Here is a 22,246-nt window from a genome sequence, read left to right as displayed (position 1 = left end):
TGAATTAAAAGGCGAGGCGGGGCGAGGCGACGTTTCTGCGGAGCTCGCTTCACACTTGATGCTTACTATAGTGTACAATTTGATATGGAAGTTACATGCGCAGAGGATTTCAAAGAAGCTAAACCAAATTATTAGATCGCAGTTGAGTTTACGCGAATAGCAATCTTACTGTTTGCCTCCATCGTTCAGAGTCATTTTCGCGCGATGGCGTTAAAGGCCCTGATCTCTAGAAAACCTGGTATCATTGTTGTCCTCTTTGTAAGCGAAAAATGCCGAGCATGGTTCTGGCAGGTATAGTTAGTAGGTGCGTGCCATGGCCTCCCCTGATTGGTCATCGAGTTATGTGACGTCACGAGAATGGTTGACAAGGCCGAGTTTCCAGTCGCTGCCAAAGTGGGCTTCGCCTTTGAGATGGAAGGGTGAGATCGTATTCCAGCCTTACAGGATCCTTGGGTCCTGAATTATACATCCTTTCCCAAAACCAGACCGGTACGTTCGTACGGTTTAGCTACAGCGAGGATTTATGCAGATAACTTCGGACTATATGCTAATGAGTATGCACGAGACAACAGAGGCACAGATAAAAAGATCAATGGGTAAACGAGTAGCAAATATAATTATGCACTAATGAGGACTCGCATGGGGGCGGAGTGTGGGAAAAGTGGAGCTATTAACGCTGCTACGTCATACTTTTAAAGGCAGAGCTTAAATGCGACCTCCCTCCTTCCCTACATTTGTAGTTTGAATTAACTGATTATTATGACTGATAGCGTCGAGATACTTGTACGAAATCTCATTTTGAAGTCACTCGCAAGACTAATTCAGTGGTTAGGGCGCTCTACGGCTGAACTTAAGGTCACGGTGTCAAATCGCGGCTGCGGGGGTAGCATTCAGATGGAGCCGGAAATCATGGAGCCTGTGTACTGTGCGATGTCAGCGCACATTAAAGAACCCCAGGTGGTCGAAATTGCCAGAACGTTGAGAAAGTCTTTGCGTTCGACAACGCAAGTTCAAAAACTATGTTCTTAAAAGTCAGAAAGTGAGCTAATTTTGTATATGTGGCAAGACAACCCGCCTTAAAAAACCCGCGCCTCTCCCCGCATGATTAAAGGAGGCTTCATGGGCGTTGCCAAGTCGCTGCTGCAGCAGCACCAGCCTCGTTTTTGTGTGCTGTAGATTAAACAATTCACGCCATGAGGAAGGGGTTGAAAGGTGGTGAGGTTGACCGGGACGAGCGACCGGTTTTTACACTAAGGGAAATGGATTAGAGTATGCAAAGGTGAAAAAGAAAATGAAGCTAAGTTCACAAGGTAGCCATCAAAAAATAATTAGCATGCGGAAAAGTGATTGCCAATTGCAGATGTCCGACAAAGGCCTTCACCGCCAACTATAGACGCGGCCACTTCCAGTGAAACTAAGTCTGTGTCAACAGGCATGGGCCAAGATGCTCCAACGTATCGCATAGACGCTGTGTTTCGGCACAGTAGGCATGGAATATGAAAAAAGTGCGAGCAATGCTCTGTGTACTAAACTACTTTAAAAACGTGAGCACCTCAGAGAAAATTATGCATACCTTGCAGACAGTTTTCATATTTGTTGCACTGCCGTATTAGTTCGCGCTCATCGTTAAATAAGTACACCTAATGAGGTCGTTTTTGGCATGATGATTAGTATTTTCTGATGTCAGCCGAGATGAACGATGCGTAGCATGACAGCGTTTTTGACGCGCTGCTCTGTCTTGTCACTCTGTCTTGTCAGCTAGCTCCAGAGATTATCAATTTGGTCAAATCGTTGGTCGCCACCCACTTAGAAGAGTTTTGGTGTGAAAACATGGGGAAACGATATTTGCATGTGCGTGCTCAACGATATAATCGACGCAGGATAATGCATAATTTACAGTTCAAAGTGGGACGACACGTTAGGCGCTCACTTTATTTAGCAATAGCCGTTTACGAAATATTGTAGATTGCGTCCTTTTTGGCATCCTACTATCCTGCAATGAAATCTAAATTAATGTCCCAGTGCTTTAGTGCAACCGCAGCAGCTCTTTTTGTCGACCTTCCAAGTTGCGCATGTCGCAGACGATGTTTGTCCAGGCCAACAATGCCGCAGTCCACAAGTTGTCTTCCTTTCTTTTCCTCACCCCTGAACGAAGCCACTAAGATGCCCTTAGGCGAGAAGCAGTTAGTACGCGTTAATCTATCTTTATGAAAAATTTGGGGGACGCTTAAGCTTTGCCTTTAAGAATGGAACGCGATAGCACAAGAGACACCGGGGTGCACCCGGCACTGGTAGACGCAACCGCTTTCACTACACGTCTCTCAAGAGCGAGCTCATGTTATGACGCTTCATGCCCCAGCGGTGACGTCATCGCTTCCCCTAGCGGCCTCTGCGAGAGAACCTATCGGCTCCAGTTCGCGCGTACAAGCGTTCCTTCGCTTACAATGCGGCTGAGGCGTGCACTGAGAAGGGAGGCTCTGTTTCGAATTCCTACATAGAGCAACTTGCTATGCTCATTTTTATTTATTAATCCTTCCGGAACGTAGAAGCGCTGCCAGCCACATTGAGGACAACGCGCGGGCCTCAAGTTGCAGTCGTAGTTCGTCGGCAACATCGTTGCCGATCCGAGCCGGCGCGATGAAGATCTCGGAGGCCATGCCCTGTCTATCTTATTCTGTGCGCCACACGCATGATGGCGCTACGTGCACGCCGAGCGAAAAGGAAGTACAGCGGAAAAGTAATTTGCAACTCGCTTAACTGCGTGTTCTGTAATTGTGTGATTTACATGCTCACAATTATTATTATACGCCACACTACACTTCTCTAAGGGACATTTCTGAGACAACACCGCAATCAATAGACGCGCCTTTGTCCATTTCAAAGCATCTTGCTGGTGAAGAAAAAAAAAAAAAAAGCTGGTGTGGCGGAGATGTTAGCGTGCTCGTCTCGCACCCCGGAGGCCCGCGTTCGATTCCTCAGGTCGGCGAATTTTTCTACTTGTTTTTATTTATTAATGCTTCTGGAATTTTTCGCTCACGACACGACGCGAGACGGCGGCCGCCGACGACAACACCGACCTTTCTGCGAGACGGAGCCCTTAACGCTACCGTGTTAAAATGTCTTACAAACGCTGGCATTGCTAAACAAAATGCGTTTTTTCTTTCTCCTTTGCGAATGCTTAAAATGTAAAATTGGCCTCTATAATTTACTTTCCGGAGCCTGCACAAGGGTGCCACCTCCGGAAAAAGTTACAACGGCGACAATGCTGAACTATGCCTAATAAACTCACGAGTGTTTTCCGCGCACACTTCCGTTCACACAGTCAAAGGCTTTCCCTCAGTCACACAAACAAAGCAGTGATGCACCCTTTACAGGGGCAAGACAGTATAAGGGGAGCGAAAGTTCGCGGGGCGCGGGTGCACATTTCTTCCTCTTCTTCCTTTTTTTTTTTTTTCTTTTTAGCGCAGCTCTTTGGCGCTCGTTCCTGGGTTTCGCGTCGGCGTCGTCGGCGTCGTAACCAGTTCTGCACCCCTTTCTGCCCCCCTTTCAGCCCCCCTTTCAGCCCCCCAGTTTGAGCCGGCGCTTCGGGAATCGGAGCCTCGCAGGAAGAGGGGTGGGGGGACACTCAGCGGCGAACGATTGGGGCAGGAGCGCGCGCAGCAACCGGAGAACACGAGGAAAGGAGGGGGGGGGGGGGGTCGCCGGAGGCAACGCTAGCAGCGACCTGATGCCGCTGACGCCGCTAGCGAGTCAAGACGACGTGCTGCGTAGAAAACCGTCGTCGTCATGCAGAAAGAGGAGGAGGGGCTCCCCCCCCCCCCCCCCCCACCCTTTTATGTGTGGCGGCGAGGGTGCTCTGCGGATGCCGAAACGCCGCGGCTCGCTATCAGCGGATCACGATGCGTGCATCCCGCTCTCACTCGCTTCACTCGCTAGCGGCGTCAGCAGCATCAGTCAGTCGCTGCTATCTGTTCGTCGCGTAACGTTCCTAAGGGCCCACGCGCTGCTTCCCGCAACCTCCCACTAACTCAATTACTCTCTTCATTTCTCCGACCACAAAGCATCTTTCATGACAGCCAAGAACTGTTAGTGGAGTGTTTCTTGAAGGAAAACGTGTGAAAAATTAAAAGAAAAAAGTTGTCTGTAATTGTACATAGGTGTCTTGCTCGAAATCTTTGCCTCAATTTACCGAAAAGATGGAACAACTGATGAGCTACGCTCAAATTTCGCATTAGGAAGTAACGTAATCGTGGGCAATGTTTTTCAGCACAAGTCAGCCTGTTTTTCAAACAGAGCAGGTATGAGGAGGTGTACTGTCGGGAGTAAAACACGAGTATAATACTCAAGCTTCGGCTAGCTGCACTGCCAAGCCACCTTGTGGTAGCGCTTGTCAAGACAGGCGAGAAGATTATATTGTTGCGGAAGCAACACTACGCTATCCGGTGAGCCATTTCGCGGAGCCCCCGATGAGTCAACCTGAGCATGCGCGAGGATCGAGTGACGATACACGGAGCACAGCTGGAGTGAAAGCCGCGTCGGTGAAGCCGCCGACTCCTCCGCCGTGCGGGTTACTGAGAGGTACCAGCACCGCTGCGCCAAGTGCGCATGCGCCAGGAGGGAGGGATGTCACACGGTGCAGAGCTGTTGCGCTGGGACACCGCCGACTCCTCCGCGGCGCGGTGACTCAGAGGTGCCGCCGCCGCGTTCGCCGCGCCGCACCGCGCATGGGCAGTGACGTCATAGCTCTTCCAATTTGCCCAAGCCACTGCGCATGCACGGGGTGTATAAATGTGGCATCGCGATGGTACCGGCGCAGTCAGCCATGGAGAAGTTGAGCTGAGCAGAGGCTGATCGGCTTAGGCGAGCAAATCTTCGTAATTCGCTGCTTTCGAAATTCTACTCGGGATGGCCATTGGTCAAAACGCAGCCAATTTTTCATATCGAAACAAGTCATTGCTTTCGTGGTGGCTCTTGTTGTTTAGAAAAATTTTAGAGAGCTCCCGAAAGCATCGAATCACATGACGGTGAGTCGTGTTGATTCACTGTTGGAAACAGCGATCGGCAAGAGGTCCGTGCGCGACAACTCTGTAAGTTCTGTCGCCATACTGTTGGCAGGTCGAACTGGAGTGTTATCACGGGCCGAAAAGGCGTCTCACAAAGATGGGTCGGGAGGCGGCAGTGCAGACCTCTTCTCTAGCAGGTGTTTGAAGGACGCTGGTAAAATTACCCCCCCGCCATGCCCTGGGGCGGGAGTCATTACCGAATTTTGCCTGCCAAAGAATTATCTTGCTCTTGTGTTCCCGACGTGATTCGCCCCCAATCTTGCTGGCTGCGCATCATGGTTGCCTTATATAGGTGTATCGTGCAGTTGACGTGACATGAATAAGCTCTTCGCTGCAATAAATTTGCTCTAACGCTCATGCACGTGCTGAAAACAAAACTCACTTGTGGGGCAAAGGTACATACTGAATCTACAAGCGCGTCAAAGTAAAAGATGGTGAGAGTACACCGCTGTCTTCTTTTTCGTCCTCCCTCATTCTGTCGCATTGCTAGCCCCAGCATCCGGCAAACTTTTTTTGGATGCGTATTTGTGGGTGAGACTCCTTTTTAACTATATGCTGCACCATAAGAGTGAGTAATCTTCAGAGAGGCCGCCGTGGTAGTAGATAAGGACGTGTATAAGACGAGGAGGAGGAGGAAGATGAGGAGGGAAGGCAGGGAGGTTAACCGGTAAAATAAACCGGTTTGCTACCCTGCACTGGGGGAAAGGGGTGAGCGGATATAACTTACAACTTGTATAACAAGACTTCCTTAGTAGTGGTGGTGGTGAACCTTTATTACCAGCGGATACAAATGAGCGAGCCGAAAGGCCACCGCCCTCTATCTTTCGAGCAGCGGTGGCGTTTTCAGCCAACTAGAGAAGATTAATCTATGTTCCCATGTCGGGGCTGAGCAGTAGAACCTACCAACATAAATAAATATATGCGGTGTGTTTCAGGCCGAAAATCTCAATGAAATTACCTTGTTTTAAACAGACCTGGTCAAACAATATGCCAGAATGTTTACAATTATTTTACAGGCAACTTTGTCCTCGAATGCATCAGTATAGTACCAACAAAATTAATTTAACTACTAAAGCAGGGATACGCCACTCTGATGTCTTCCTTATTAGTGAAATTAACTTGATTCGTACTGTACAGATGCATTTTAGGACAAAGTTTTCTGTATAATAACTGAAAACATACTAACATGTTGTTTTCTAAATTTGTTTAAATCAAGCTAATTTAATTGATATTTGCGGCCTAAACACCCCAAATAAGTTTTATGTCGTGACCATTATGGGGGCCTAAGCAATGCACCAGGTGCAAAAAGAAACCTATTTACCTCGGAAGCACTTCATACGATGGAAACGGAAAAACTGTAGTAAGGAGCCCAAGAAGCACGTCTATCTTTTTCTTATCTATCACTTTTTTTTTAATTTATTAAATTCACAAAGAATACAGGCACACGTCTACCTGACCAAAATTACTTTTGAATGTAATTTCCGTCAACATGTATGGCTTTGCGCCACTGGTGAACGAGGGCATGCACGCCGTATTGGTATGTATGTCGGGTAGAGCAGAATTCTTACTTGTTTTGAAGCTGTAAATCAGTGCAAAATAAAGACGAGCTCTTGTACTCACTTCTCATCAAGTTATGATCCTCTGGAGATCCATGTTGGCTTCACAATACAAGCGAGAAGCAAGACATGCAGCCTGGTTACTTTTGGCAAATACGGTACATGTTGAAAAAAAAAAAAAAAAAACACCGCTACAGAAGTGGACGGAGGTGAAGAACAAACAGGACGGGCACTGCGGAGGGTTCTTCACCTCCGTTCACGTCTGTAGCGCTGTTTTTTTTTTTCATCATGTCACCGTACCAACTCGCCCAGATGTCTCTTATATCACGGTACATGTGTTCAAGATGTGAGTAACGCTTTAATAGTTTTGAAATCGCATACGCGAAGCGTGAGGTAAAACTCAGACGATGCCAAACCATTACTGTAGGGCAATAGTCTAGTAAAACCTGGCACTGGCTTCTGTTTTCAGGCTGACGTGAGGGTGGGCGTAGTCGCCTGTGCTGGTGCCGGTGCCGGGAGGATATGTATGGAGCAGAATAATAACAAAAATCTGGTACAAAGAAGACACGCGTGCCCTAGTTCACCTGTGCTCCAAAACCATTCAGTTTTATGAAGATTATACTGTAAAGTACAGGTCCGGCAGGTACGCTGCATTATTTGCGAAATTTTAGAGTTTCAAACCGATCGATCATACGCCGTATTTAAGGCGCGTAGTTTGTTCGTTTCGCCTGTATTGTGAACAAGGCTTCTATATATGAGCTCAAACGTCACTTCATCAGTATTTTTGTTTTGTCGTTTGACGCCTATTTTTTCCTCATATTTTTTTTTAAATAAAAAAATGAGGCGCTTTACTTTTAGCTGCCTGCCTGTATAACGTTTACTTTCATACAGGGTTGATAAAACGCCGCGCAGAACCGCCTCAGCTGAATAGCAATCATTTTAAGTAACAAACTTGCAAGGCCTCTTCCGCGCTGAATTTTTTCACACTTTCAAGTTATAAAAATTACATTGCGTTAAAATTGCATGCCATGACAAAGCTATCAGATCAGAATGAAAACCACTTCATTTATTGGTACTGGTAAAAGCTGCGAACTTGCACAGCTTGCAGGAAAATAACTCAGTAGCTCTGTTATGGTTAGAGGTAACAGAGATATGCAGTAGCGACGACATTTTGCGGCTTTTATCGCATGCGAAGCAGGTTGCATTCGGTAGTCATTAATTAATTAATTATTTATTTATTATTTAGTAATTAATTAATTCATTCATTCATTCACTCATTCATTCATTTAGGATGTACGTCTGACGGACTTATCATGCCTTTCGTCTTGCACAATGACTAAACGTTATGGTACTTATGGGCCCATGTTAAGTACACTCTTAATCTGGTTCCACATACGTTCCGCTTATAAGTGGAACTTTTAATAAAGTCCACTTATTAAGCGGAACTTTTTTTGAAGTTTCACTTATAACTGGAACCTATGTGGAACGAGATTAAGAGTGTAATGCTTGAAGGGAGAGGAATTAAAATGCAGACATTTGAAAAAGAAGTACTAACTTAACTCTGAAATATCCCTGTCACCTCAGCGCATTGCTGGATACTTTTTACATTTCACGCCCAGAACCAGCGATTTATTTCCCTTCAACTCGCGAAAAACTGTGAACATTTGCTGCGAATTGTCACCGTTGACAGCCGGTATTAAAAACACATCGAGCCCAGATATCTTCCTGGCAGGCTTTGTCCTACCGAGCGTGTGTCAAAACGATGGCCTGAATAAACTGTCAATGCCATGTCTATGTAGCAGGAAGGGCTAAAAAGAGCAAAGAATATCTCAGATCTCTCCGACACAAAGTATTATAATCAGTTAAGCGAAATATTATCTTTTTAATTTCTTTTCTTTTTTTGATTTATGTTTTTGTGAGAACCTAAAGGTTGCAAACTGTGCCATCCGGCGAAGTTTATGCAAAAGAAGTCGAGCGAAGCGCTCCTGCTTCCATCTGAATAAAAAAAAAAACGTACAAACCACAAGATGTAAACAAAATAACAACAAAAGCAACAGCTACAGCATACGCTCTCGGGAACTAGAGCCTCGAGTGCGATAAACCAACCCGTATGATCGTCACTTTGGTTTAAGGAAATTCGCCGTGACGGCGTCGAACACATTATGCAGCAGCGAAGTCTCTATTTTAAGTTTGCTCGGGTACCAACTCGTGCGTCGCGTTTTTGCAGCGTCTTGAGGCACCTAGCGATTCTAGCACGACCGATATTCCACTTCCCGACTTCTCTCGCGCTTCATTCCAAGATGTTCGCTGCATTAAGCTTCCATCAACAACACCGCCTACCGCGTTTCTGCGCAGAGTCTTTTCGATTCCCTTCTTTTCTTTTCCTTTGCGCACGTACACTTATCTCGCTCACCGCGTGTCTTACCAGAAAAACGCATTAGGCCGGGCGAGAAGATCAAGTAGAAAAGTCACTGCGAGAGTGTCTGCTCGCTCTCAAACTTCTCCTCGAGGCTAAACAACTTTGATGGTCTTCCATGGTCGAGTACTAGACTGCTGAATTGCAAGCGGCGGAGTGATAACTACATTACATTTTAATGATTCTGAGCGCTCACAAAGCAGGTATCAGCCTAAACTTGCCCAAAGAACTTGTACGCATAGATAGTATATCGTGAAAATGGCTCTTCATCCATATTAACATGTGTTTTTAGGTATAGGCATATATTAAGTGTATAATGAAAAGAAGGACTTGCTAGGTGGTGCCCTTTTGAGCTTAGGCTTATGCTGTTCAACAAAGCTACTAGCCACAACATGAAGCATGATGCTGTTGAAAATATGAAAAAGTTGTCAGTGCTGCACTCTGGCTGCGTTTGAGCGCATTCTGCTCACCATGGTTGTCCAGTAACTATGTATTGATTTCTTCGTCACAACGGGATTCGAAAATTCAACATATGACATGAATGAAGCTGAGAATTATTAGGCTTGGGCTTTACGCTGGAAGACGCATCGCATATTTTACAAAGCTAAAGGGTGCGACTAATATACTACTTGGCCCTGATTTACCTCTTCAGAGTAGGGATATCCAGCAGACTCCCAAAGTGCGCCCAAGGGGTCCGTCATTACTTCCGGTGGCGTGACGTCTTTCACCCGGCGTTGACTGGCCGGCGGAGAAGGCACCCACTCTTGTTCCCACCAAGGCCATCGTTGGCGAGAGCCTGCGAATAGAAAATCATTCAAATTTCGGCAACTGTATCAGACGAAAAATTTCAGGAAAATGACCCCAAACATGATTTCAGAGACCATATGGTCTACAATAACGCATTTACTAATGAAGTTCGGATCTTCACATTCGTCTACTTTATATTTAGGGTACTTTTTGCTCCCCAATACTGTAAAATTATTTATTCTTCTATCGTTTTAATCAACTATTGCATATATACGCTTTCAACATTTGCATTCTTCGCAATCACAATGTAATTTTCCTTGAAAATTCACCATTGCAGCCCCCCCCCCCCCCCCCACACACACACAGGTATGCAATACGTTTACAAATTTTGAAAACAGTAATTTATCCTCTAGTGTAACATACCTAAGGATGCAAAAAAAAAAAAAAAACACATGCTCGCTGATCCTATCGCTTCTTTGAACGAAGAATCTGCGTTAGTTAGACCATTAAGAGTTTCAAGTAGCCCCAAAAAGGATAAGTAAATGCCCTCTTGCTGTATAAAAGTTTACTCTTGGTAGATAAATAATTACTAAAAAAATTAATAATTTTGAGTTCTTTTCTGTTAACAAAAAGCGTTGGGAGAAATGGACGGAGTAAGAACTTTTATGGGTACTTATTTTTCTTGTAGGGCAGAAAAGTCCTCAAAGGACGCCTCGGGTTCCTGTAGACAAGTTACGAGGGGGATCAGATTTTTGCATTGTTTTGCTCCTCATTATGTCTCCGAGTGCTTGATAAGATGATAGCAAAGGAAGAAAAGCTAACTCTATTTTTCTTAAGATGCGGTGCACCTTGAAGAAAAAAAAAGGAGGTTTATTCTTTAGGAATGATTCAAATACTTGCAATTTTGCATTTTTCAGTTGTATCTTTGAGCGAATCAGTATATTAAATAAAAATTCCGACGTTCCAAATTTGCCAACAATTACAACTTATTAGGTATAGTGTCGGTGCTTAGTTTAAGGCTAAATCTCCCCACGGCCCTTCGCGCCGCAGTCTCGACGTTTAGACAGACACCTGCACGAAACTGTCTTCCACGAATTACTTGTCACATGAGTCCGTGAAGGAGGTGAGAAATTAAATCATTACTTGCTCTATAAGCAAATTACTGTGCGGAGAATAAATATTGTCTAATGTTTTAAGGTATTATTTCATGCCCGCCGTCTTTATGGTGTCACTTCTAGCAGTCACATCATAAAAATGAGTGAGCTATTTTAAAGCTTGAGATAAAAGCTAAAATTTAGTTCACTAGAGAGGTATTCTGATCAGCAGAAACAATATTGGAACTGAAAATTTGTTGGCATGATTTAAACAAAAATCCTTATCCTGACTGTATTTTTGTTAATTCAGTGACAATACTAAATTTAAGTTGCTAACCATGAGCTTAATATGAGTGTTTTAGATGTTCTTATTTAGAAACTAATAGCTTAACTAGAAACTTAATCTTTGCCATACTGTAACAAGAGCTCAAAAATTTAAAGATCAGGAAGTCAACGAGATCTTTCTTGCAGCCGTCATTTCACCGGCCTAATGCTTGTCATGCTTTCAGTGGTATCGAGTTCGAGGTTTTTATTTTCCGCTTAGGGGAGTGTCTTCTGTTTGTGTGTGTATGTGTACTTGGCAAACGCCTACTAGGCGTCCTGTGGCTGAGAGGTTATAAATAGTAGTCCTGCCGTGAAGTAAAGGCTCTTGAATATAAAGGCTACGTTCACTCTTGACCTTTGAGCTTCGGCTACATACTTCCGGGTTCCATCCTAAGTCCTCTACTACACACACTTTCTTCGCAAGGGCAACAGAAGCAGTATGCACTTTAAGATATCCGTGTGGTCCTTTATTACACGCACTGTATTAAATTGAACTTAGAACAAGAGCACAGAAGCGGACAGCTCAAAACAAGCCAGAAGTCACAAACTATATTACATCTGCGACGAAATTGCGAGAATGCATCGATGCCTAAAGGGAGAAGCGTTCGAGACAGGTGTGCCACGTGGCACGAGCAGCGATTTTAAAAACATATTTTGCAACGCTGACGCACGTTTCAGCATGACCCGTTGCTCGCCGTCAATCCGCGCCATGCTTTCCCAAACGGTCCGCCGAATTACACGCTGCAGCAGCCGCTCAAAAGCGACTCCTTTAATTTATTCGTGACACGGGGTGTAAAGGCGCAAAACGACTCGTAGACAGCAGTCGCGCGCCTGCCCGGACCTTTTCACTTACCGTATGCCAGTGTAAGGCGCGAAAGTTTTTGGTTTCAACGACACTGCGCAGAAATATAGCGAGGAAGCGAGGAAGCGAAGAAGGGAAGGAAGCAGCAGCGTCTGACGTGCCCGGCCTAGATGGAAGTTTCATTTTTAAAGTTTATCCTCTTACCTTTGATTCTTTTTTTTTTTAATCCTCGTCCCCGGCGCCGGAATAAATTACATTTCCTCTTGAAGCAAGCTCGCTGTCTCACAGCGGCTGGGCAAGACTGGCGCAAGAGGGGCTTACTCGTGTTGCACACCTCGCTGTATTTGCTTTGCTCCGTGTACGGGAGCTGCGAATGAGCGGTCAGAAGCCGAAATTACTTTGTTGCGCAGATTTAGGAGCGCTTGTGAACCCGAATAGAAAGTGGACCGAAGATAAAGTGTACAACGAAAGAACGCAGGCATTATGATAGGAGAGTCCTTGTTGAAAATTAAGCGAGGTGATGATTTCGTGCGGCGAAATGAAAATTGAAATGAAATGAAGAATGAAAATTTCGGGTCTTGTGTTTCAGCAGTAATGTATGCACGGCTTCTAATCTTCGTTGGACTTCTTTGTGGAGCCGTCGAGGAAAATTTTATTCACTGCTGCAGCAGATCTTAGTGTTCGAGGATTACTCAATAAAATAAGAGGTCAGAAACCAGTAATTTGCGTCTCATAACTCTCTCATGAAAACCATATTTGAATACGACATGATGTTTTTTTTTTTTATGTGCCTAATTTAACACCAGTTGGAAATTTAAATAAGGCATACCTTTTTAGAAAGAAAGAAAAATTAATTAGGAAGAGATAGAAACAAGGAAATAATCGACATTCTAGATTCCTATTTACTGAAGGATATCGAAGAATAAAATGTATAATTAAAACGTCTTGAAAACATTTTTGGCAAGCGCAATAAAAACTCCCGTTTCAGACGTTTTCGATTTCGTGCTGTGGAACTTGGAAATGCTTGGTTCCATCCTTTTAAGGTTACAAATCATTAAAGAAGCTGACGGGCGAGAGGGACATAAGAGCGCGACGTCTTTTATTAATATCTTCATTACTTGTTTCCGTGTCTGTTTTCTGCTGGAGAGCTTTTTGCGCTAACTAGACTTTGACAGAGCGGGAGGACAGCTCGTTTCCATGACGACGCGCATGCGGTCTGGCTCCCCGAAAAGAAAACGGCCGGTCGTTATGTCGCACCATGCGCTCTCTTTATAAATTGCTTGCCGAAAAATAAAAACTTCTTCGTCGGCTTGAAATACGTAGGCACTTCGGAACTTAGTGGAGCAGTTCTGAGATTACAGCTAACCATGGAGAGCAAGTACTCGAAAATGCAAAGTTATGGTAATTCTTCGAGTGTCGCATAAACCTGTACAGCGAGAAAACTTAAACTTTCAAGATAGGACTTTTAAACGCACGTTATTGACTATGAAGAAAAAAAATAGAGGAGCAACGTTAGGAGAAAAGAGAGAGAGCAGATTTAGTTATAGAACAAGCACGAATTAATGATATCCTACTTGAAAACAAGAAGAGGAAATCCATATAGACCCGGCATGCAATGTTGAAAGCAGACAGATATCATAGAGATCCTCAGTCTAATGAAGCGGATTTAAGACGGGGGATCAACGTAGCAGGGGGCGGCAGTCACGTGGGTGGACGAGAATAGGAAGTTTGCTGGATCAAGAAAGGGATAGTTGGAGATCGTTCGGAGTGGAGTGCGCCCTGCACTAGGTCGAATTGTGAATATAGCAACATGTTTGCGATCGGGGTTTAAGCATTTTAAAACAACCGGTTTCTGTTTTCATAATGTGCCAGGTTGTGGAGCTTGAATCTGCTAGTAGGTAGAAAAGCACTCAGATTTTTCGCACACTGCTTATGGACAGAGCACAGCTGGCGGACACGTCAGCTCAGAAAGTGTTTCTTGATATGTTATTCCGTTTGTCATTCGATGTGCTTGAGTCTGTGATTGCGCAAGGGGCTGTAAGAAAATGACTCACACTTAGTTGCACATCATTTATTTTGGAAATGTGGCGAATTGAGGAGATTAGCGTTTTAATTGCTGCTACATCGACATCAAAGCCGCTTCTCTGGGGGAACATTGAGCATCCTAATGTATCGGTGTATAAATCATCATAATAATCATCATCACCATCATCACCATCATCATTATCATCATAATCATCATCATCATCATCAGCCAGAATATACCCACTGCAGAGTGAAGGCCTCTCCGATATCCCTCCTCCAATTAACCGGGGTCGTGTGCTGGCTGCATCCACTTTACTCCAAGAAAATTCCTAACCTCGTTCTCCCACCTAATTTTCTGCCGCACTCTGCTACGTTTTCCTTCGCTTGAAATCCAGTTTGTTACCCCCAGCGACCATCGGTTATCCTCTCCTCGCATTACATGTTCTATCTTTTTTTCGTTCCATTGCCCTCTGCGTTAACCTCAACTTAAGTAGAACCTTTTTCCTTAGCCTCCATGTTTCAACCCCATAGGTGAGACGCATTTATTATATAGTTTCGTCTTAAACTACTAGTCATAATCTGCGAGTAATTGCCAAATTTTCTCCATTCCAATTTTATTCGCCTACTTATTTCCCTTTCGTGGTCAGGATCTGCGGTCACTACCTGTCCTAAGTAGACATATTCGCCTACCACTTCCAGTGCTTCGCGACCTATTGCAAATTGAGGTTCCTTTCCCAGGCTGTCGAAAATTATCACAGTCTTCTGAATAATAATCATGTCACTGGCTAAAGTAATTCTGGCGGTACATTAGCAGGTAGCCACCCAACCTAAATCTGCGTTGAAGGTCTCGCAAACTAAATTTTTCTTATATCTGCCAAATGGATAGCGGCATCGCCCTCATCACGAGTTTCACACAGCGCGCTTCAACCGTAAAATGGAAGTGCGGATGTTTTCGCGCTTCGCTTTACCATTCCTGTGCCGGGAACGTATAAATGCCGGTGACAAAAATATTTATCTAAAGAGGGAGAGACTTCACAACAAACTTGTTCGCGTTATAATACGCAATGCTTCAAACGTTTTTAACGAGATGCACATCAAAATGCATGCGGGGTAGCCCAAAACCAACCAGGCGATAGAATCTGCTTTCAAGACACCATCAAGGCTCAAAATCTTTGCGGCGGTGAAGACGAGACCCACCCTCGAGGTTCTTGGCAACTTATGTTTACAGCTATGCTACTGAAAGGAATTCTTTATCTGGAGTTCGTATACGAATGCAGGCTGCTCAAAAGAGAGAGAGAGAGAAATAGAGACAGAACGAAATTTACTCTTTGAAGAACGTGGATAAGACACTTCGTTCGTACGAACGAATTGAGTGAACCATACACAATATTTTGGTGCTCCCTTTTACACAGTTCTTTCCATCTCTTTCTATTGAACCGTTTCCATTCAAGCGAGATACTTCAGCTGCGAGCACGAAATTGCTGGTTTCAGCTGAAACTAATTAATCATAGCCTTTCTTCCTGTCGTTCAAATGGTGAGCGACGCACATACTCTTATTGATGGAACGAATTACTGTTCGTCGTGGAGGGGGTTCGGGAGGAACCCGATCAAAAAAGGCGGGAGCAAGAGGAACGACTGTGTCGGGCGGGTTTGCGCCAAGCATGGAACACGGAGGAGAGAGTATTGGCCAAATACTCGTCGCTCCGCAATGCCCGTATGTCTCGCGCAACCATGCGTGTTCAGAGTCCGCCTTAAGCGCCTGGGCCTCGTTCGAGGGGCAAGGTGCGGGCTGCCGATTAATCATCGTTAGCTCTCGGAAATGAAGTTGGCCTGCCGGTGTCTTCTCTTTTTCTTGTTTTCGATTCTGTTCCTTCAGGCTCGCGCGAGTGATTGTAACTCATTTAGGGTTCAGAGAAAGCTGAAATTAGGCCGGTGCTCCGGCCGTCATAATATGATTTGTCTCCACAATTTACGTGTTTGAGCAGTAACTGAAGAAAACATAGTACCGAAACAATGAATTACAATTGTAGTGAGCACTTGAAGAATTGAGCTTCATAATATTGCTATCTCTCTCGCGCTCTAACTTGCATGAGGGAAGGCTCATATTTCGAACAGTATTTTAAAACCGAGGAAAAAGAGTGGCTACCTGAATGAACCCGTTTTGTTTTACCTATATATACTGCCGCACATAAGACAATAGAAGGTGTGAATCGTAGAAAAAATTGCGTTTTATGACGTTATTTCGTGCACCAGTCAAAAATAGGGTAACAGATAACCCAGTTTCTCATCGCAGCTAGATGGCATGGAATTAAGACACAATATCTAATTAATATACTGGCAGGCAAGCATTTAGAATAGTAGTTCATAATCTTAAAGACTACAAGCTTCGCTATCAACATATTTTTTTTTTTCCATAGAGCTCAATTTTTGCGCAATTTTAACTCCGATAAGGCTAGGGGCGGCTGTCCACTCCGTGAAAAGCGAGCTGCTGGCGTGCAGTTTACGATTGAACAGAGTTTATGTATGTACACAACATACGACGGAAGGAAGTGATGTCAAAAGACACATATACTCAAAATTTAGAAACTAGCAAGTGCATTAGGCCATTACAGCGTCAAAGGGAACATCAAGAACGAAATTTTAATAGTGAATGCCGAGACCACAAGAAAGCATCGTAGAGAGCTCCTCTCGAACTTGGTTCCTACTGGTCGTCATGATGATGATCATGCTGATGGTTGTGTTCATTGTGGTGATGGTGAGGAGTGTACTTCGGTGCGAGCTTCGGATGATCATGTAAGGAACTGCATGGTGCACACTCCCACAAAAGCTACAGCGGGATCTTAGAAGGGTGCTCATAAGTATTGTGCCCTGAAGAAAGAGTAAAAGGCCATTCGTCAAAAATAGTGCGGAGGAAACGTTCGCCCAAGGTCTATATAAATTGGACTTGCAAGGGACGAAGTCTTACGACGTGGCACGATAGAAGGTCCACAGAGCTCTAATATCTACGCCTCAAACCATACCGATTAAGAGTGTATAGTCTTATAGTCTAAAACGTTCCTCGCTCTTTCTACTTGTTTAGCAGCCTTAGCACCTACTGAAGAAATAAAATCCATGAAACAAAACAATAAAAAAGCCACTTTTCTAGCAAAAACCAGGAAGGCTCTGTCTATTGCTGGCCGGCTTCGAAGTTTAAAAAACACCTTTCGATTCTACTTCTTGATCGATGCAGCAGCCGGGATATTAAGCCGACAATATGGCTGGGCCGCTCTATCGACCACGGGCACAGGTGCGCCCGGAAACAAGTTTAATAATGCACGGTGTGCTAGGTTTATTAAAACAACCCCATTTACACGGCGAGCATTCGAATAAGTGGTAATTCCTCGTTTTTTTTTTTTAAATTAATTTAGGGCGTCACACGTTGCGACAATACTGACAGAATGAAAAATGTGAGATTCGCATCCACAGCTCTATTTTTAAGGAACAAAATGTTTGCTACCTTGTACTTGCAAGCTTTTTTTTTTTTTTTTCACTCGAGCAAAAGGCAGTTCTCGAACAAGATTTCAAACTAATCTTTGAAGGCACGGAAAAACATTGAACTTTTGTCACGTAGACGTATCGCTTCGATAATATCTCGCTTTTCAAACCGCGTAGAATGCAGTCCAGCCCCGGTATGAAAAGAAGGAACGGATATATTCTCTAGGGATAATTGACATCAGCCCAGTTTCGTAACTGCGGATTTCGGCTCACTGTAGTATATCTGTGACAAACGAGCTTTTTTCGCGACCGTGACATTGAGCACAATACGCAATTCATTTCAGACACCGCACGCAAAGGGAATCCTAACTTGAGAAGTTCCGCCAATTCATTTTCGCCTTCACCGGTTGAGAACTTGCGCCAATTCATTTTGGCCTCCATCGGCGAAGGCGAAAAAAAGAAAGAAGGAATGCGGGAAGTGTGGCTGCTAAGAAAAATGGGGAAAATCAAAGCACGAGAGAGCTCCTTTGTCCCCTCTCTTACCTTGGTGACAGTGGGAGTAATCCGGCTGCGTTTCGAAATCACCTCCATGGTTGCCGTCGCCGAAGTAGCGAGGAGACGAAGTTATCCTCTTCGTCCAGGAGCGAGTCGAAGTGGCCCCATCCGGTGGCAGCCAGTAATAGTGTTGCCAGCCACGTCGCATCTCGTCACCAAAATCAATTCGAACTCTGCACACGCCACAACCGTGCCAGTTTCCTCTTCTTCAGCAGCGACGAGAAGCAGCAGTCAAATGACGATAGACATGCCGGCACCCTTAAATGTCGTGATGTCTACACATCTCTGTACGGCTGAGCATAGTTGCCGCCTTTTGATGACGACTGTTGCCGGCGGCGTATGGCCGTCACCAGGCACATGCTGAAATGAACTTGGTGAAGCGCGTACTTTGCAGGCCTGAAAAATGTCTCCTAGCGTGCGGTTATGCTTTCACGGGCCGTGAGCGAGGGAGCTCACGCGCGCTTCAAAGTGTGAAGGAGCGACGGGGTTGCCAGCCGTTCGGGAGTGCGCCTGAAGCTTCGTTGTCCCCCGCGCGCGCCCTAGTATACCGCTACACGTATTTCGATCGTGGCCCGTAATAAACGCAAGCGAAGCAGAATGAGTCACGGAGTGGGCCTGGCGGCCAAACGGAACGCCCTTTTAGAGGAGATGGCAACCGCGCCGCGCGTGTCCAGGGAACGAAACAAAAGGAGAATGGCGAGGAGAAGGAAAGAAGAGGAAACACCTGGGCTAACGGGACACGAAGAGAGGAAGGCCTCTTTGTTTGACAGTGCATGCTTCCTGGTTTTGGGTGGTGGCAACATGTGCGCTGGACGACTGCGGCAACCATCTCATATTTTAAACGATTTAAACGTTTTACACTCGTCTCTCGCTCTTTGGACACCCAATTTATTTGTTGTATATTGAGAAAAGCTTCTTGTTAGAAACAAAGAACGGAGGAGATACTAAGCTGGCAGTTTGGTTGCATTGACGCTCATCGCCTCTTGATATCACCGTCTTTCTCGCGCCAAATATAGCGCTGCAAAGGTTAACAATTCTGAGCAGAGAAAGTTAGGGGAATAAGAGGCCATTTACGAAGTGCCGTATTTAAACATTTGAAGCGCGATTTTTTTTTCTTTGTTGAGATCACGTTGCTGAAATCGAATTTCGCGTTATATTAATATATAACGAGAATTTTGTTTACCCTGTGCTCGTCAAGATAGCTTTACTACTACGCTCGCAAGTTGCGAGGAGAAACCACCTTCTCGACTAAATAGAGGCTGCAAACGAGGCAAGGTAAAAAAAAAAAAATATAATAGCAAAGTGGAAACGCCGGAATATGCCACCATGCAGAAACAGACGACGGCGCTGCGGCACAGCAGGCTTCAAAGGCGATAACGGCTTCAAACTCGTCAGGCCTACGTGACACTTCACGCTGTGTTAGATCACACCAGTGCTAAGTTAAAGCTAAGATTTCGCATTATAATCGTCAGGTCGTGTTGTAATCACAAGATATTTTTTTTTCCAGGTACAAACGGCCTCCTCGCGTTAAATTCGTTGTCGTGTTATTTACCTTAGAATACTTTATGCGTGAAGCAAGTCAACACTCTCCTAAACCAAGAATGTCATACCGGGAAATTTGTTTGTATATTTTGAAAACTTGTGGTGCTGGTCAACAATAAATTAATAATGTAATCACTTTATCTTTGATATATAATTAAATATAAATGATTAGAAAAAACGCTATACCGCCGATTGTATCTGAACTCACGACCTCCACAGCGAATCTAGTTGCCTACTTTCGCGAGGGAAATTTGAAGGCCGATGATTAAAGTGGCTGATAAATGACCTCTAATCCATGCTAGATTGCACTCCAAATTTCTCGTCGACAAACAATAAAAATAAAAAAGCCTTTGACTTCATTCATAATAACATATCACAGTTTTAGAGACACCCAATAACCAAGTTGGTTGAAGGGAAGAAGAGAGAAAAAAGAAGCTAAAAGCAACACCGTGAGAACAGTAGACAAATGAAGATATTACAAAACGCGAAATTTATTGTTTCCCGGCAAGCTGCACTTGGGGGAAAAAATGGACCTTGTTGGGACATGGCAAAGATTTATGTCATATTGCACTGAGGAAACGTCAACGGCAACACAATCCATGGATAATAAAAATCAGACCGAAAATATTAAAGCGTTATATGGAGACTTGTTTGGCCATCAAAGAGAAAATGTCTGACTACGTTTTATGTTCTTAAGCGATACCTTATATAGCTCGATCGGTTGAAACGCCCTCGGCGTCGTAGTATAGTAGTAGAAGTCGTAGACGTTGTAGGCACCGCGTGTCGGAAATAATCGGGGCTGCGTAAAGAAATATTGTATCATGACATGATAGTTTTTGATTCTAGTGATTTATGATTAATTGGGGAGTTATATACGACAGTGATTTAATGAAGTTATTGTAATTAATTCACTAAGTGACGCATTAAATAAATAAAAAATAGCTAAAATTGAGGAAAAGGGGTTCAAAGGTGTCAAAACGTTAAAAAAAAGTTCAAAGCTTGATGGTGCGTATAAAGTCATCGTTGCCAATGATGCCTTTAAATAATAGTATAACTTTTGGCCATGCTCCTATTGAAATCGTTGATGAAGTAAAAGCACTCGGTGTTTAATTTCACAAAAATATGTCCTGGGATAGGCACGTAAATGAAACAATTTCACGCACGTTAAAAACAGTGGATAGTTTAGCAAAACTCCATTATTTTCTACCGGCCCGAATTAAGCTTCATATATACAATTCATTGCTCTTGTCTCAACTAAACTACTGTTTTCTTGTATGGGGTAAAAATACACAAACAATTTATTTCGATTATATGCACTCCAGAAAAAGGCAGTTCACCATGCAGCAGGAGACTTGAGGTTCTTGTTGTTATTGTGTGCGTGTGCGGGGGGAAGGGAGGGGGGAGGGGATAGGAAATGTGAAGAATTGGGGGCAGGAGTAGACTACTACGCTCATACCAGGCCGTTTTTCAAGAGGTTTAGAATAATGCCAGTGGCCTATCTCTATTCGTACAACTTAGCCGTTCGCTACAAACAGCACATTGAGTCTACAGCACTTGCGATCGCGAATTTAAGAGCACTTACACGAACATACCCTTCACGTTCTACAGATACTTGGATTGTGCCTTTTGCGAGAACATTTGGACAGCAAATGCTCGCATATGTTCTGCTCTCTTTGTTAAATTATCTTCGCCAAAATAAAATTGACATTGAAAAGGCTAATAAGAAAACAATGCATTCATTTTTTATGTCACAGATGTAAATATGCTTAGCTGTTTTCTTTCACTCGTTTATATTTTCTGGATTTCATGCTGCATTCATTTTATGGTATTCACTGATACTGGTGATTTTTCATGTTGTGCAGTTATAATGAGTTTTTCCGCGGACTGAATTATGCAGGTTAAGAAAGGCAATGTTTGTAACTCTTGTTTGAAATCACAGTCTGAATTTTAAATGCTCTGAGATTGTTATTCCTAACACCTCGCTTTTTCCATGTAATGGGGCCCGAGCGCCGTCAAGTGAATTAACGTTCATTTTTTGTCTCGGATGCCTCCTTTGTTCTTGAAATGAAAATAAAATCAAACTTCAAACGATTATAGTGCATAATTGAATGTATTATTGAAATAATCTAAAAACAATAAACCTTAGGGAAGGGGTCTTCAAAGGTGTCAAATTGCTCATGATGAAAGCCAATGCTTGCTGATGTTATTTAATAAAATGTGCTTGCAATTGATCAGTTAATTAATTTAAATAGTTGATAAATTAATAATTAGAGACAGGGGTTTCAGAGGTGCCCAAATGCTCAGCACGAAAAGTCAACGCTTGATGTTTGTTTTGTTTTGTAGGGTTTAACGTCCGAAAGTGACTCAGGCTATGATATGCCGCAGTGAGACTCCAAAAATTTCAACCACCTGGGTTCTTTAATGTGCACTGACACCGCACAGCACACGGACATCACTTCGTGTGCTGCGCAATGTCAGTGCTGATGATATTAGACAAAATTAGAGCTCTGATCAAATAACTGTGATAATCGAAAAATTAAAAATTGTAAGCAGGGGTTCAAAGGTGTCAAATGCTCAAACTGAAAAGGCAATTCTTGATGCTGTATGTAGAAATGAACCACAGACACACTCGTCGTCGGGTCTCCACA

General features: G+C 44.0%; 1 protein-coding gene across 1 annotated transcript in view; it reads right to left on the bottom strand.

Moving 5' to 3' along the window:
- The window catches only part of Schip1 (Schwannomin interacting protein 1), a 141,661-nt gene extending 123,457 nt beyond the window's left edge, over window positions 1-18,204 (bottom strand). The window contains exons 1-3 of the mRNA XM_084592009.1: window positions 18,045-18,204; window positions 16,733-16,828; window positions 9,680-9,831 (exon numbers count right to left, since the gene is read on the bottom strand). Coding sequence (XP_084448135.1) covers window positions 9,680-9,831; window positions 16,733-16,828; window positions 18,045-18,204 — 408 coding nt within the window. The remainder of the gene's footprint in view (window positions 1-9,679; window positions 9,832-16,732; window positions 16,829-18,044) is intronic.
- Between the last annotated feature and the right edge of the window lie 4,042 nt (window positions 18,205-22,246).

The sequence above is a fragment of the Amblyomma maculatum genome, chromosome 2 (assembly GCF_055883805.1).
Source record: "Amblyomma maculatum isolate TAMU_Amacu chromosome 2, ASM5588380v1, whole genome shotgun sequence".
Taxonomy (NCBI): domain Eukaryota; kingdom Metazoa; phylum Arthropoda; class Arachnida; order Ixodida; family Ixodidae; genus Amblyomma; species Amblyomma maculatum.
The sequence above is the reverse complement of the archived record's forward strand: the minus strand, read 5'-3'. Positions and strand labels throughout refer to the sequence as shown.